Below are 14,838 nucleotides of genomic sequence, written 5' to 3'. Positions count from 1 at the left end.
GTGCCCTGTGTGTATCATTACTTTACTTCTCAAATTATTTGACTGTTTCCAAAAATAAATTGATACATGATAAAGTGTTATTGTATTGTAACTTGTAAGATATGCGGTAAAGAAGTATTTTTTATACAATTGGGTAAAGAAGTATTTTCTATACAGTCTAAGATTCTTTTGTAAAAATAAACCATGTAAAAGATGTGACGGTAATAGAATTTTTAAAGTAGTTTGTACGAAGGAAAATATAATTCACTCATAAAATGGTTTTAAAAAAAAGTAATTTTTGTTATATTCTCAATAAATTAATTATTTTCAAAACATTTCTAAATTATTGTAAACTACTCATTCTTAATTACCATTAAAAACATGAGAATAGTTTGATGAAAAACAAAATATTTTTAATAATACTTAAGGACAAATTGATGTCTGATGGGTATGGTTCTGATCTTGGATAAATTAAAATTTACAGAAAAAACAAAAAAAAAGGATCGTCGTTCAAAATGGGAAAACGGGAAAACGTGTCGCTCCATCATTGGAGTTTGGTGAGTAAGCCAATCCGCACCCCACCGGTATAATGGGAGTCGGCAAGAGTAAAAGCAAAAACAAGGTTGGGTGTCGCGACTAGATGGCGGATTTGTACGCCTTGGACTTCGACGGAGTTCTCTGTGACAGCTGTGGGGAGAGCTCTCTCTCCGCCGTCAAGGTCCATTTAACTACTGGGATATCAGCCGGCGCGAATTATTTTTTTTCAATTTTTAATTTGATTATTCATTTTTCCCTTCGTGCATATTGTTAGGCTGCGAAAGTGAGATGGCCAGGTTTATTTGACGGCGTCGATTCCGTCATCGAGGATTGGATTGTTGATCAAATGCATATAGTAAGCTCTTCGTTTTTTATCTCATTTCAATTTTCTTTTCTCATATGCCTCTGCCTGAAAACGGAAATGCTGTTCTATTACGCCTGGACTTTGTTTATTTGGTTGATATTTTAATTTTATGCATAAGAATGGATGTTTGATTGGGGCCAAAAAAATAATAATAATAAATAAATAAATAGGCTCTGTTGAAGCTAATTAGTACTTCATTTTTTTTGTAGCTGCGACCTGTGGTGGAAACAGGATATGAAAATCTGTTACTGGTGAGGTTGCTGCTTGAGATAAGAATGCCTTCTATTCGGAAATCCTCGGTAGGTATTATATAATTATATTTGATGGAACATTAAATGGCTAAAAAGCCTGTCATACTTTCAAACTTTGTTTGTGTTTAGAAGAATGGTGTTGATTGTATATTCATTTGCTTAGCCTTTTGACACATTGATTTTGAACTGATGACGAATTTGATTCAATTTGCAAGGTTTCGGAGGGACTCACGGTGGAAGGGATACTGGAGAACTGGTCTAAGATAAAACCTGTGATTATGGAAGATTGGAGCGAGAATAGAGATGCTCTTGTTGATCTTTTCGGCAAGGTCAGAGATGAATGGATGGATAAGGACTTGACTACTTGGATTGGTGCTAATAGGTATTTTAAACGAGCTTTTTGAGATGACACTGAACAATTTGTACTACTATTTTTCACATGATGATCAAAACTCTGGAAAAATAAAACAAAATAAAAACTTTTACTTTCATATTTTGCTTAGCAATCAACGTAGTGCTTCTTCTGTGTAACTTAGTTTGAGAATCTACTTAATTATTGATTAGCATTTGGGCGAACAAAGTTCTTATTATTATTGCACCTTGAAATTCATTTATTGTTAACCAATTTGCTTCCCTTTGCATAAAGCTGCTTATGAGGCTTGAGTGAACCTTTTTTGGGCATATTGTTTGTCTTTCTTCATGCATTCCTTTATCATTTAATGGCCAGCTCCCTTTCCTCTTTTGTAATTTGAATGATAGTATGGGTCTCCGTTTTACATATCTTAAACATTTTTGGCTGTAAATTAATTGTCATTCTGATATTTTTGAACTCATAGGAGCTCCTGTCGGTCTTTTTACCAAATTTTAGTATGTTTAAGGTTTTGATTTTGTGTAGATTTCAATTTTACTGGAGCTTGTAGTATTGGTCCATAAATGTGAACTGGAATTTGATTACCTGGTGCATCTCCTGCAGATTCTATCCAGGCATCCCTGATGCTCTAAAATTTGCAAGCTCAAGGATTTATATTGTCACCACAAAGCAGGTTTCAAGAGACTGATATGATAGTAATAGTTTTATAAGTTTCTTTTCTTATCATAAAATTATCTTCCTTTGTCCCAATTCAGAGCCGTTTCGCAGATGCTTTACTACGAGAGCTTGCAGGAGTTACAATACCACCTGACAGAATTTATGGTCTGGGAACTGGGTTAGTGTTGTCTATGCTCCTAGGTGAAATACTTTTGTGGCTGCACTGGCTGGTTCTTTGACACTGTTGCTTGTGGTTGCTCCCACTAAAAGGAATTTCTCCTTGATTTTGATTACTACTTGCAGTCCAAAGGTGGAAGTGTTGAAGCAACTCCAGAAGAAACCAGAACTCCAGGGGATGACATTGCAGTAAGTTATTATGTGTATTACAATTAGATATTTTTGTACTATAGTCTACTAAAACAAAATGAGGCTGTTAAATGCTTGGTAATGATTTTTTTTTTTGGCTCTTCTGGCTATTTAGCTTCTATTACTTAAGACGTAACTCCCTTGTTTGTTAAACTTGAATGAAACCTGAAACTAGTACTTCTAAATTTTGATCAGCTTTGTGGAAGATCGACTTGCAACTCTTAAGAATGTGATTAAAGAGCCTGAGCTAGATGGGTGGAATTTGTACCTAGGTAATATCCTTTAATAATCTTTCCCCCTTTTATTGTCTTTTTCGGTTTTTGTGTCATATTTTGCCGCTGTTTTTAGTAGCTCTGGTTGCTAAAGTGGATCAATTGGAGCAGGTGACTGGGGATACAACACTCAGAAAGAGAGGGAAGAAGCAGCAAGCATTCCTAGGATTCAGCTCCTTCAACTCTCAGACTTCAGTAGAAAGCTGAAATGATTGTCGGGTGCAATATTTATTCATAGATTACCCCAATTCTTACTTGAATAGATGCAAACAGTGTCCTTTCGCCGTCCAAGTCAATTATTGAGATGAGAATTACTCGAGTATCTGCTAACTGCTAATGAAGGAACTGGAGTGTTTCTCATGTTGTCATTGGTATTGCATACACATAGAATAAGATGAAGATTCTGCATGTTTAAAATTCTTTTTCTTCAAATCAAGAAGTTCCAATTTCAGTAAATTGCATTGAATATATTTGTAATCCAGTGTGCATCATTCAGAAAGTTACAAACTATCTGCTCAGGCAGACGGGCACAAATATTAAAGGAATGGGATGAGGAATGAGGATGAGTGCGGGTACCTAACGAAAGTTGAAAGTGGTGAAAAGCAAATCTTAGAAATGAATTCCTAGTGTTGTTAATCTGAATCTAATTTTGTAAATCTTGTCAGCTAGAGCTCTTCCTTGGCGCGTCCATCATCAGCATCATCTTTGTTATTTTCATTTTGTAGCTTCTGAATAACTTTTTCAAGAGGAGGATCTCCTGGTCGTCGATAAGCTTGGTCCCCTATCTTAACCTCATAGGCCTCCGGTTGGTTCAATAAAAACTCCCTCAACTGGGTTGGAAGAACAATTTCCCAAAAGAAAATGAATCAGAATCCAAAAGACGAACAATGTGGAGAATTATCAAAAGTTAATTTATTAGCCAAGACTTCAACGAGGGACTGAATTCAACATAAATCGCTTACCTCCAAAACGTCTTGGCCTCTTTGCAAGGTGAACATGATTGTGACAAAATCAATGGCCATGAACTTCACTTCAATAGATCCAGTTTTCAGAACTTTTGACCATTTCGTAGCAATCTCCATTACTTCGGCCTTAAAAAACAAAAGGAAATGAGAAATCTATCAGGGATCGAGATGTTTAACTAACTCTCGTACTTATTCATTCACTATTAGTGATTTATGATTAATAATAATAATAATAATAATAATAATAAAAGCTCAGCTTAATGATTTATGATTATGATTCACTGTTAATGACGACGACCAAGAAGCAATAAAAAGTGGGTGATGTGATGTGACAGCGCAATCGATTTACCACAGAGCGAGGAGTACCCAGACGGAGCTTAACGAACCCGAAAACGGGGCCGAATTGACGCTTCAACATCTCTTCCTGCATCTGGGGAATATTCATACTGTCAAAATCAAGCTTTGGCGGATCGAATTCCTCGGGGCCCGATGTCTTTGGCTTGCCCCATTCCTTCCAATCATCATCTTCTTCATCATCAATCACATCAGCCAGATCATCCGTGATGTGGAATTTGCTCTTCCCTGCCTCTGTCGATCGGACAAATTCACCATTTCTATCAAAGATTTGGGCTACACTTACCACGACCAGGATTACAATTAGACTGCGATATTGATTCGTCATTTTCATTTTTTCAGATATATGATTTTTAGTCGCTTCGCTTCGGTTTCGTTATTTATTATCGTTGGTTTCATTTCAATCTCACTCTTTGCCTGGCCTTAGTTTTTGATACCGCATTTTGTGGGATCTACAGCATTATTACATGCAAAATTTTGAGGAGTATTAAAAAAAAATAAAAATAAAAAATAAACTTAACTATTGAGATGGATTATAGAACGCGCCTAGGCTTCTTCAATAATTAATTAGTTAAACCATAGATCTACCTCAACATCTCACAATCACATCGTGAGATGGATAATCCACAATTGGCTACAAAATAATTCCTCCATACATTTGACTTTATTTCTCCAATATTTATTTCTCAAATAGAAACAATGAGAAGAGACTAGGAAAACCAAAAAAAAAAAAAAAAAAAATCGGAGAGAGAAGATAAAGCTATATATGTATATAACCTTGAATGGAAATTGGATAATTTTGGATGAATTTGGTGGCTGGTGGCTGGTGGCTAGTTTCTTTTTTTTTTTTTTTTTTTTTGGGGGTAAAAAAAAAAAAAATAAATTAGTTTGTATAGGGAAAAAAGTTAAACCATACATTAGTGAGCACTTCCAATAGAGTTAACATAAAAATTAATGAATTATCACCTATAACTTATAAGAGTATTTTTAAAATAATTATCATCTGCTTCAAACAAATGTTATCGGCGAAAAATTGATCTTGTTTTAAATTTACATTGTTTAATCAACAGAGAGTTTTAAAAAATAAATATTATTTGTTAAAATTATTTATTTTATTTAAAAGAATAAAATTTTATATTATTTATTTTAATTTAATATTATTTAATCATAGGAGGTTACTTATTATATATACTCTTTTACAAAACTAAATAATATTAAATAAAATAAAATTACGTTTTAAAAGATTAGCAGCCAAAACACACGCACGCGTACACGCGTGTGTGTATGTGTGCGCGCGCACACATACACACATACACAGAGATGCGCACGCACCCACCGGCGACCTTGTATAATTCCTAACAGTTTTATGTAATTTTACACAAAATCGCGTAGATTGCCTCCTCGTATTCATTTCCATTTAGATTCAAAAAATTGGTTAATCGGGAACCGTACAAAGCAAAATATAAACAAGATTCTTCTTTGTTATTTGGGTTCGAGATACGAAGGGTCAGACGCTCTGTATCTGCAACTGTGATCACAGAGCAAAAAGGAGGATGACTGCAAATCAAGTTCCATTGCCTACAATATGATAAATCCTGAAGCAAGTTAATAGATCAGCATCGAACCATAAATACTATCCGACAAAAAAAATTTCTTTTCAGTACTTTGAAACCCTAATTTTGATTGGTAATTTACCTGCCTCAAATGAGTGCTAATTGGGACAGAATCATGGTATGTACTTCGGATCAATGTTTCCTGCATAAGTATGAGAGTGCCCAGCTAATTCACTCGAGATAATAATATTTCAACCTAATCAGAATGTAAAATCTTTTTAAACTATCACTTTTACCTCAAGTAACTGAGTTTGGCCAGGTGAGTCATGCTGATCAGAGAAGAAGTTTGGTTGCTGATACAAGTCAGTATTGGGCTGTTGGTCTACCAGCAGATCAGGCTGCCCGTACATGCACTGAACCACCTGATTAGCTTCTAAATTGTACAAACTCTGCAAAAAAATATTATACATTTGAAACTCTAGGATCAATAGATGCTGAATTTGAACGTTATCTGGAATCATTTCAATGAAGTAAGCCTAGTATTACCTCCATAGTTGGAGCTTGAGGTGAGACAAAAGCTGGTGGGGGGTTCGAAATGCAGTTGACAGTATTTGGTGATTGTGCTTGTATGTTCTGAACTCTTCTTGATTTGGAGCTTCTTCCATGTATGTTTTTCAGTTTACGTCTATGAGGGACACAACTCTTATTTTCCTTTGTCCATTTTGCTCTGCCGACCTCATTCTGATCCTCAACTGTATTTTCATCCAAACATACCTCAGCATTTTCACTTTCAGAAGCATTCGCACCAGTGCTACTAGAGGTGATACCTTGAACTTCCTCAGGTTTTGATGTCAAGATCTTTTCAACCCCTTCAATTACTTCCTCAAGCTGCCTAGAAGCAAACAAAAATGCTTCTTCAGAATCGGCTGCACTGGCTGATATATTTAGCATGCGGGAACACAAATCTTTGTAACGTCTTGCTGCAACCAGCTTGGAGTTTTCATGTTCAATGAACTGACTAGTATCTCTCGTACACCCAATCCTTGCCTCTTTTGTCCATCGCTTTAAAAAATACTGAGATGGGACCACCTTTATATTTCTTTGATCAAGCACTTTTAGTGCATGACTACAAAGAAACCCAACATACTCGAACTTCATACAATCACAAAAAACTGTATTATCTGAAGAATTGAAGGTAACTCTGTACTCTCTAGACTGCCCAAATGTGCTAACTTTGAATTCGGACAACGATCCATTCTGACAGCACTGGTTAACAATCACGTTTAAACACTTTTCATATTCTCGCTGAAATAGTTCAAATGCCTTCGTTGTGTAAACATCACTTGCGTGCTTTAACATAATCACATTCGCCATTATCCTTGGCGTGCTTCTACCCATTTCATCAGTGGCTATAAATTCTTTGTAGCGCTGCTCATCAACCACCCTCTCCAAATGCTTGAAAGCATGAAGCATATCTTGGTCAGAGCTTAGACAACTTTTTAACTTATTAGATAAACTCTCGACCACATGGGAACCTTTCGTGTCAAGGAAATATGTGTTCCTTCCATATACAACGGCCCACTTCTCTCTTTCTCTTAACATCCATTTCAACCAGTCATTTTGCTGAAGGCCATAACTGCCAAGTAAAGCCTCCCATTCTTGAATAAAAACCTCCTCATCCTTTTGATCATAAATGCAGCTTCTAAAACTAGTGGCAAAAGCTTTAATATCCTTCACTAAATGACTAAGGTGCCTGAGTGTATTTTGGTACATCTGCCATAGACATATACGATGATCTGTTTCTGGTAAGACAGAACTGATTGCCTCAACAACGGTTGCATCTTGATCTGTGAGAATGACCTTTGGCTTCTTTCCAAACATTGCCTCTAGGAATGCACGAAGTAGCCACTTGAGTGATTCAGTGGTGTCATCAAATAAAAACGCAGCAGCAAATGTCACAGCTTGATTATGATGATTCACTCCTACAAACTGCACAAATGGCTGAAAATCTCTGTTTGTCCGACAGGTTGTATCCAAACAGACCACATCACCAAAATGATCATAGGCTGCAACCATATTGTCATTGGCCCAAAATATGTTGCTTACTTTATCGTCAATATCGAGCTGCATCGAGTAAAAGAATGGTGGATTTTCAATGTGCTGCCTCTGGAAATAACACAAAAGACGTCCTGCCTCTCCCTCCTTCATCTCCCTCACCCTTTCAGACCGAAGGTAAAAGTCATAATCCATGGCAAGATAATCAAGAGCATCTCGTACTTCAAATCTTCCACTCATCAGTTCAAAATCTGCGCGAGACTGCAAGTCCAAATTATCAGGCAAGTCGGCTTCAGCAGCTTGAGCACTGGATAATTCTTTCTGCAATTGTACAATTTGATCATTATTTGGGTCTATATTGTCATGATTGTGATTTGCTTCAAAATGCGTGACCCGGTATTTACCATCGGGTTGGCGAGTGATAATCATATGTGCCAAGCAACCAGTTCGTGTTTCCTTGCGATGCTTCTTCACATTCATGTCTCTTCTATCCTTCCGCCGATATCCTTCTCTAGAGCAAGTAAACTTTCTAGATACCACCTGACCATGTACCTTACTCCTATTTGCCCAATCTTTTCGAACACTAAAACCAAGCACTCTGGCATATTTGTTATAAAATCTGTAAGCATGCTCATCTGATTCAAACTGTGTGCCAATTTTCAGTATCCCATCTGGGTTAGCATCTTCTTTTGAGGAAAGAGTAGGCAAAGTTGCATGAATTACTTTTGGGCTGCGACTATCTTGCTCCACATTCAAGTCCAATTCATTTGATGTTTGAAGTCTACTATCCGTGTCCTCATCAAGAGGAGTACCAAACTCGTCAGTATCCTTATTCATGGACCTTCATTAACCGAGAAAAGCATAAAAAATCAAATAACAAATAAAGTAAAGAAAGATGAATTTTTTTTATGAGGACTTGTTTCAAATGCTGAAAATAGTAAGCATTCTGCAGTTATTTCTAGGCACCTAAAAGACATAGTAATAATTTTGTCACTAATAAATCTAACACCATCAATTTAAAATTTTAAAGCTATCATTTCGAAACGTATCAATCTACTAATCGAGGGTATTGATGGGATCAAACCAAAATTCTGGGTACTTGGATTATAGGAATATATATTCTGGTTTGGGATTCTCTAACCAAAACCAGCCAGTTTATGGGCATTCCAAAACCAAACAAAATTTGGATTTCATTCGTTTTCCCAACCGTTTTAGTTGCAATTTAAGCTTCATTTCTTCAGACGTACAGAAAATCAGAATACAAATATAGATGACGATGACAATAATAGTAATGCATGTTATCGTTAAAGCTAAACCTAGTATTATACGTGTCAATTTACTCCAATTCAGACCTAAAAATTAGTTATACACAACTGAGCACAGATAGCTCAAAGCTTAACATTATCAACTGAAATGTCATATAATTCTCACCATCACAATATCATACTTACACTTACTCGCCAGTAAATTAAGAAGAGCAAAACATCAACATATAAGTGCTGCTAAATGATTATCTCGAAAAAAAGAAAAGCCCTAAGTAAGATACGCGGGACCCCGAATATTGAAACTTTATCTTAAAACATTTGAGAAATAATGAAATAAAAAAATTCTAAAAAAAGGACCCATCACTGAAGAAACAAAATGGAATATGGAGAGAGAGAGAGGAGAAGACAATTGAAATTATGAATTGATTAAGGGTTTAGTGAACTGACCGGGGCATGGAAAATCGGAGGGAAATTGTGGGGGTGCTCCCCGGGGTGGGGGGGCGCTGGGGCTGTCGATGCAAACACGGCAAATTTGAGGGAGCAGATCAAAGGGAGGGATTTAAAAATTTGTTGTATTTACAAATGAGCATATGATCATTTGAACAATTTTCATTAGAATAACTTTTCTCATTTTTTACATGTTCGCTTGAATTGAATTGAATTAAGTGGATTGAATTTAAATTTAGTTTTAAATTATATAATTAGTTATTCTAACTTTTACATTAATCTAAGGAATGCTTGCTTGTTGTGTGATTACTTCTTCTTATTTATTTATTTATTTTTCTATCATGATTCCATAAAATAAGTTTTTTTTTTTTTAATCTATGACATCTTCATTCATTTATTTATTTGTATTAATATTTAGCCTTAAAATTATTATTAAGGAGAAATTCTATGGTACATCTACAACTAACTATTACATGTGTGACATATATAATTGTATTTAATATAACTACCACTTGCATGTTATTTTTTCAAAATAAATGACCACATGAGATAACATCATTTATTTATTATATGACTGATATGGTACCTATAATATATTCTAGAATTCCTCTTAATAAAGATGTCATTTATCATTTGATTATTATGTAAAACATGCAATTAATCATTTGATAAATAAATAACTTTATATTTAATTATTTAATAGTGTTTTGTTTAGTAGACGATAATATACATCATATATAAAAATATATAATTTAAATAAATTTAATTGTTATTGAAAATACTATTTAACTTCACTTATATTTAATTTAATATAGTTTAATCTAATATCGCACCAAATCTATGAAAGCAATATATAAAATTCAGCCTAAAAGCTCGTTTAATATTACTTTTGGGAGGTTCAAAAATAATTTAAAAAAACAAAAAATTAATTTTCATGCTTCGTAAATTTTTTTAAAAATCATTTTTTTGTGAAATCACTCATCCTATAGCAAAATTGAAAAGAAAGGAAACAGGAGCATTAATGATTTTGAAAATTACTTTTATAGTTAATACAATTCCATATATATAATTATATATATTATAAAAATCTAAAATTATCTTTAGAAAATAAAATTATTAGATTTAAAGAAATTAAGTGTTACTAATTATATTGAGATAATAAAATAAAATTTGTAATATAAAATATTCACTTTACTCATCAATTATTATATGTACACAATAAAAAAATATTTTATATACATGTTTATAAATATTTAAATAAATTGTATCCAATATTATGTCCAATCCAATTATTTATATTCTTATAATAGTTTAACAGTAAAATTGACTAAACACATATGATTATTTTTAAAACTCGCGATACTTTTGAAGATAAATCTATTAAATATTTAGCTGATTATCTTTATAGGTGATTATTTCTACAGCAAAATTAACAATAATTATTTTAAATATTGCATTATTACTATACTAGCCATAATTCAATTCAATATAATTTTAATAGTCAATCTAATTTAATCTTCCCTGCCAAATATAGCCAATCACATAAATCTGAGAGGAGAAAAACTAAATTGAAGGAGAATCAAACTTGGGCTGGGCTTCAATGAAATGAACTTGGACTAGGCCTAGTGGTGTATATCCAAAACTACCTCGATAAAAATAAAAATAAGGCAATTTGAACCTATCAAAATACTCTCTCCGCCCATTTCATCACTGAAATTTAAAAATTAATATTTTACTATACAAACTCTCTTAAATGTCAAACATATCCTTGTTTAAATAAACTATTATGATAGCATTTTCTTGATAAATAAAAAGAAAATGGGAAGAAAGTGCATGCTTTCTCTTTCTCTCACCTCCTAGACCCCTCCGTCTCAATTGAAATTACAAGAACTCGACTGCAGATGCATTGGTGAGAGAACAATTTGACATTTAATCAAGTATTGTAAAAGCATATACAACATTTATTTTCTCCAATGATCAAACTAATTCATAGAACTCGAAAGAATATAAGAATTGGAAATAGAGTTTCAACTCACGTCTCTTGTTGTTATTTATTCAGTTACAACATTATGAACAAAAATATAAAAATAATAGAAACTGCAAAAAATTGCAATCATTACTCATTGAGAGGTTGACGAAGAATAGGGGAAAAAAATTCCTTAAAGCACACTAAACAATTTCTTTTTCCGCAAAGGAGTAAACTTTTTAGCAAGCATCTTCTTTTTATTTTTATGGTTTGAGTTCTAATTTTGTGATTAAATTCTTTTTGATAAGTGGGTTTTGCTTCTCTATGATGATAATTTATTAAATTATATTTAATGTTGAAAATTATTTTTAGGAAAGGACGAACATGCCGGCTCTTGGCCGAGACTTGTGTAAATAGTAACTAAAATATATTTTTTAATGATATTATCTTGTCTTTTTTGGTAAATTATTAAATGAGTATTATGGTAAGAAATTTAATTTCGAAAAAGTAGGTGCTGAGAGAGTATTTAGATTGGTTCAAATAACTTCACCCAAAAATAGATATTATGCTTTATATTTTTCCTTTCTCTGCTGCCGCCGCCACCAAACCTATTTTGATTTTTGATACCCTTTGACGTCCAAAAATAACAATCTTGCCAGGAATTCAAAAAGCACTTGCTCATGAAACCAACAGAGCCAATGAACCAAGACAATAAATTTGCCTAAATGACTAAATCTAATAAATAACCAGTATTCACAGGCTTCTTCACAGTTTCGGTTTACTCTTCAATCTTTGTAATTGAGTAAACTTTACCTGCTTTTAGAGCCCGCTGCTTTCAATTTCAATCACACTTCATAATTGAATCATCTAATTTACTCTTCAATCCTCGTAGAAAAACCAATTTGCCTCATCAAGAACACAAGCAACTAGAGAAAGATAATATTTCATCCGTTAATTCTTCCAAAAGTTTAAGTTTCTGCCAAATTTGAAGACAAATTTCCAACAAATTTAAAAGAAACATTAACGTGCATATCGAATTATTTTTCAAGCTTTTTAATCACCTCTCATCACATATCAGTAAGCAAAATTGACCCAGAAAAAATGGGGAAAAAAATGGTTAAGCCCAAAATTTACCTTTAACAAGTTGTTAAAAGCAAGGCTAGCCGGCCAAAGAGTAGGAGAGAGAAAGAAAAAAGATGTTATATATATAACAAGGTTAAGTTTAGAATTATGTGTAATTAGTTGCAAAGTATGGGTTAATGAGATAAGCCAAGGGAGTAAAATATTGCTAAGAGTGATGATAGAGCCACAAATTCTTGTACAAATTTATCTTGTACAAACTGATGTGGTATCAATTTATTGGTTGAATGAAAATACAAAATAATAAAAATAAATTATGTGGGACAAGAGATATTTAATTCAAAAAATGTTATCATGTCGCATTGGTTTGTACATGATAAGTTTATACAAGAGTTTGTGGCTATATCATTACTTTATTGCTAAACCCTAGTGTTTTAAAGTTCAACTATGGCGGGAGAGTTTACATAATTGAATTGACTAATATATGTGATCAGAAGTATATATAGATTCCAATTAGAGTTCCTTTTAAATTAAGGAAACTTTTTATTTTTTTATTTTTAAAGAATAATCTATAGAATCTCAATATATTTTGTGATAAAGTAGCGTGGGTAGTGAATGTAGGTCATTTCATTTAAACTCTCCTAAGTTTTTTATACATTTTATATCACCCTCTATTAGTGATTACACAAGGTTAAGACTATTCTCTCATACAATAATTTTGGAATACCTATATTATATTGGGTTCATTCATGAGATAATCATGGTTTCTTAATAGCTTTTGGCTCAAAAATATACTTTTAAATCTTTTGAAAGAAAAATAAATAAATAAATAAAGCAACGCGCACACACAAAGAGACAACGTTCTCAATATTTACTTCATCCGCAGGGGAAACTGCTGGGTTACGGTGTTTGGTAGAAAAAGTGGCGTGAGCAGAAAGAAAGAACTGGAAAAAATGAAAGCCGGCCACATTTTCATTTCATGGCATTGGCTTGTACTGAACCGTCGCATGCCTATGGCTTCGTTGTTGCCATCTTTTTCTCATCGTCAACATTGCGTCGTCGCTTCAACTTATTGAAAAATGAAGATCATTTGTTTTCCGTAATTAAGTTGTCGGACTCTTTACCTTTTTTTTTAAAACTTCCAGAGAGAAATGCACGGTGAAGAATCAATATTCAGGAATTTTAATTAAAATTTAATAAGGCCTCTTTCGCTACCAAAATATCTAGAAATAAAAAGAGAAAATGGCCTGCAGAAACAAAAGAAAAAAAAAAAAGAAAAAAAAGAACAAGAACCAATCTTGTTGAATTGATTGATAGTTTCTCTATCTCCCTCGTAGCCGGCCAGTTTAAAACTTTAAATGTCAATTTAGGCACATATAAACGTTGTCACTTACTTATGAAAAATGAATCCCACGAACTAGACGATGAATGAAATTCCAAGGCTGAGGGTCCATTCCAATAAAAATGCCTTTCTGTAACATTAAACTTCACGGTATGATACTACTATATATATGATTATTTAAAAGAGTGTTTTTAATATTATTTTTTTAATAAATAAAATAAATAATGTTCAGAACTTTTTTCAAGTGATGTGTTCTAGTCTGTAATCTATTTTATCTGACAAATCAAGCATATGGATATACAGGAACGAAGTAAATTGAATTGTTTACACGATGACAATAAGGTAATAGGTTGAATAAGATGAAACTGAAATCTCTTTATTTGTAACGGATGAGATTGCATGACCAGTTGCAATTATCATGGTGCTAATTGGGATGACAAAAAGTTTACTGTGTATTACAAGTTTGATAATTGTTTTTTTTTCTTTTTTTGAAACTGATTATAACAATCAAACTATAATTTATATTACATAAGACTATTACTGATATTTATAATCAAATTATCACTCATATTTATATGAAATTATTATTGAGACTAATTTTATATACATTATCATGAAATATTGTCTAAATATTTATTATATCTAATATTCGAGGACGTCTACTTCACTTACTCATATTAATAAAGAAAAATAATGATTTTCATCTAATAATTAAGGAAGAAATTGAACCCCACAATATTTTAAGGACTTAAACTGTTAGAGTAGTAGCCCAGTCATTCAACTAAAGGCCGAGTGACAAATTTGATAATCGTTAAAGTTCGTAATAAGTGTTTTTTTTTTAAAAAAAAAAAATTCCTTATGAATTGCAGGCTGATTTGATGATTTATATTCTCTACGGATGTGAGTTTAATAATAATAAATTCACGTTGAATGATACCCGTAGCCATAGCCATCCCCAATTACAAATAGAAGTGATTCCAAAATTTACCACCCTTGCATAAAATAAATAAAACGT

General features: G+C 33.0%; 3 protein-coding genes across 5 annotated transcripts; 1 reads left to right on the top strand and 2 right to left on the bottom strand.

Annotated features, from left to right (window-relative positions):
• The first annotated feature begins 489 nt into the window (after nucleotides 1–489).
• Nucleotides 490–3,164, top strand: LOC127901479 (uncharacterized). The gene is made up of 9 exons (XM_052438886.1): nucleotides 490–697; nucleotides 791–871; nucleotides 1,090–1,179; nucleotides 1,347–1,513; nucleotides 2,105–2,174; nucleotides 2,257–2,336; nucleotides 2,462–2,524; nucleotides 2,720–2,796; nucleotides 2,908–3,164. The coding sequence occupies exons 1-9, from the start codon at nucleotides 620–622 to the stop codon at nucleotides 3,006–3,008; spliced, it is 807 nt and encodes a 268-aa protein (XP_052294846.1). The 5' UTR covers nucleotides 490–619; the 3' UTR covers nucleotides 3,009–3,164.
• A 49-nt stretch (nucleotides 3,165–3,213) lies between these two features.
• LOC102608972 (uncharacterized) lies at nucleotides 3,214–4,787 on the bottom strand. Its single transcript, XM_006491074.4, has 3 exons — nucleotides 4,111–4,787; nucleotides 3,759–3,887; nucleotides 3,214–3,626 (listed from the first exon to the last, which is right to left on the bottom strand). Exons 1-3 carry the CDS (start codon nucleotides 4,447–4,449, stop codon nucleotides 3,462–3,464), a joined length of 633 nt encoding a protein of 210 aa, XP_006491137.1. The 5' UTR covers nucleotides 4,450–4,787; the 3' UTR covers nucleotides 3,214–3,461.
• Nucleotides 4,788–5,477: 690 nt separating this feature from the next.
• On the bottom strand, nucleotides 5,478–9,656 carry LOC102609258 (protein FAR1-RELATED SEQUENCE 12-like). 3 transcript variants are annotated; one of them, XM_015534259.3, is made up of 5 exons: nucleotides 9,436–9,656; nucleotides 6,215–8,564; nucleotides 5,965–6,117; nucleotides 5,811–5,870; nucleotides 5,478–5,710 (listed from the first exon to the last, which is right to left on the bottom strand). In XM_015534259.3, the coding sequence occupies exons 1-5, from the start codon at nucleotides 9,441–9,443 to the stop codon at nucleotides 5,480–5,482; spliced, it is 2,802 nt and encodes a 933-aa protein (XP_015389745.1). In that variant the 5' UTR covers nucleotides 9,444–9,656; the 3' UTR covers nucleotides 5,478–5,479. The 3 variants fall into 3 exon arrangements, with proteins under 3 accessions (XP_015389745.1, XP_006491138.1, XP_052294455.1); XM_006491075.4 differs by having other exon boundaries at nucleotides 5,478–5,693; nucleotides 9,436–9,654; XM_052438495.1 differs by lacking the exon at nucleotides 9,436–9,656 and adding an exon at nucleotides 9,175–9,404.
• Nucleotides 9,657–14,838: the final 5,182 nt, after the last annotated feature.

This window comes from Citrus sinensis, chromosome 3 (genome assembly GCF_022201045.2).
Source record: "Citrus sinensis cultivar Valencia sweet orange chromosome 3, DVS_A1.0, whole genome shotgun sequence".
NCBI classification, from domain to species: domain Eukaryota; kingdom Viridiplantae; phylum Streptophyta; class Magnoliopsida; order Sapindales; family Rutaceae; genus Citrus; species Citrus sinensis.
This window is presented reverse-complemented; position numbering and strand designations above follow the sequence as displayed.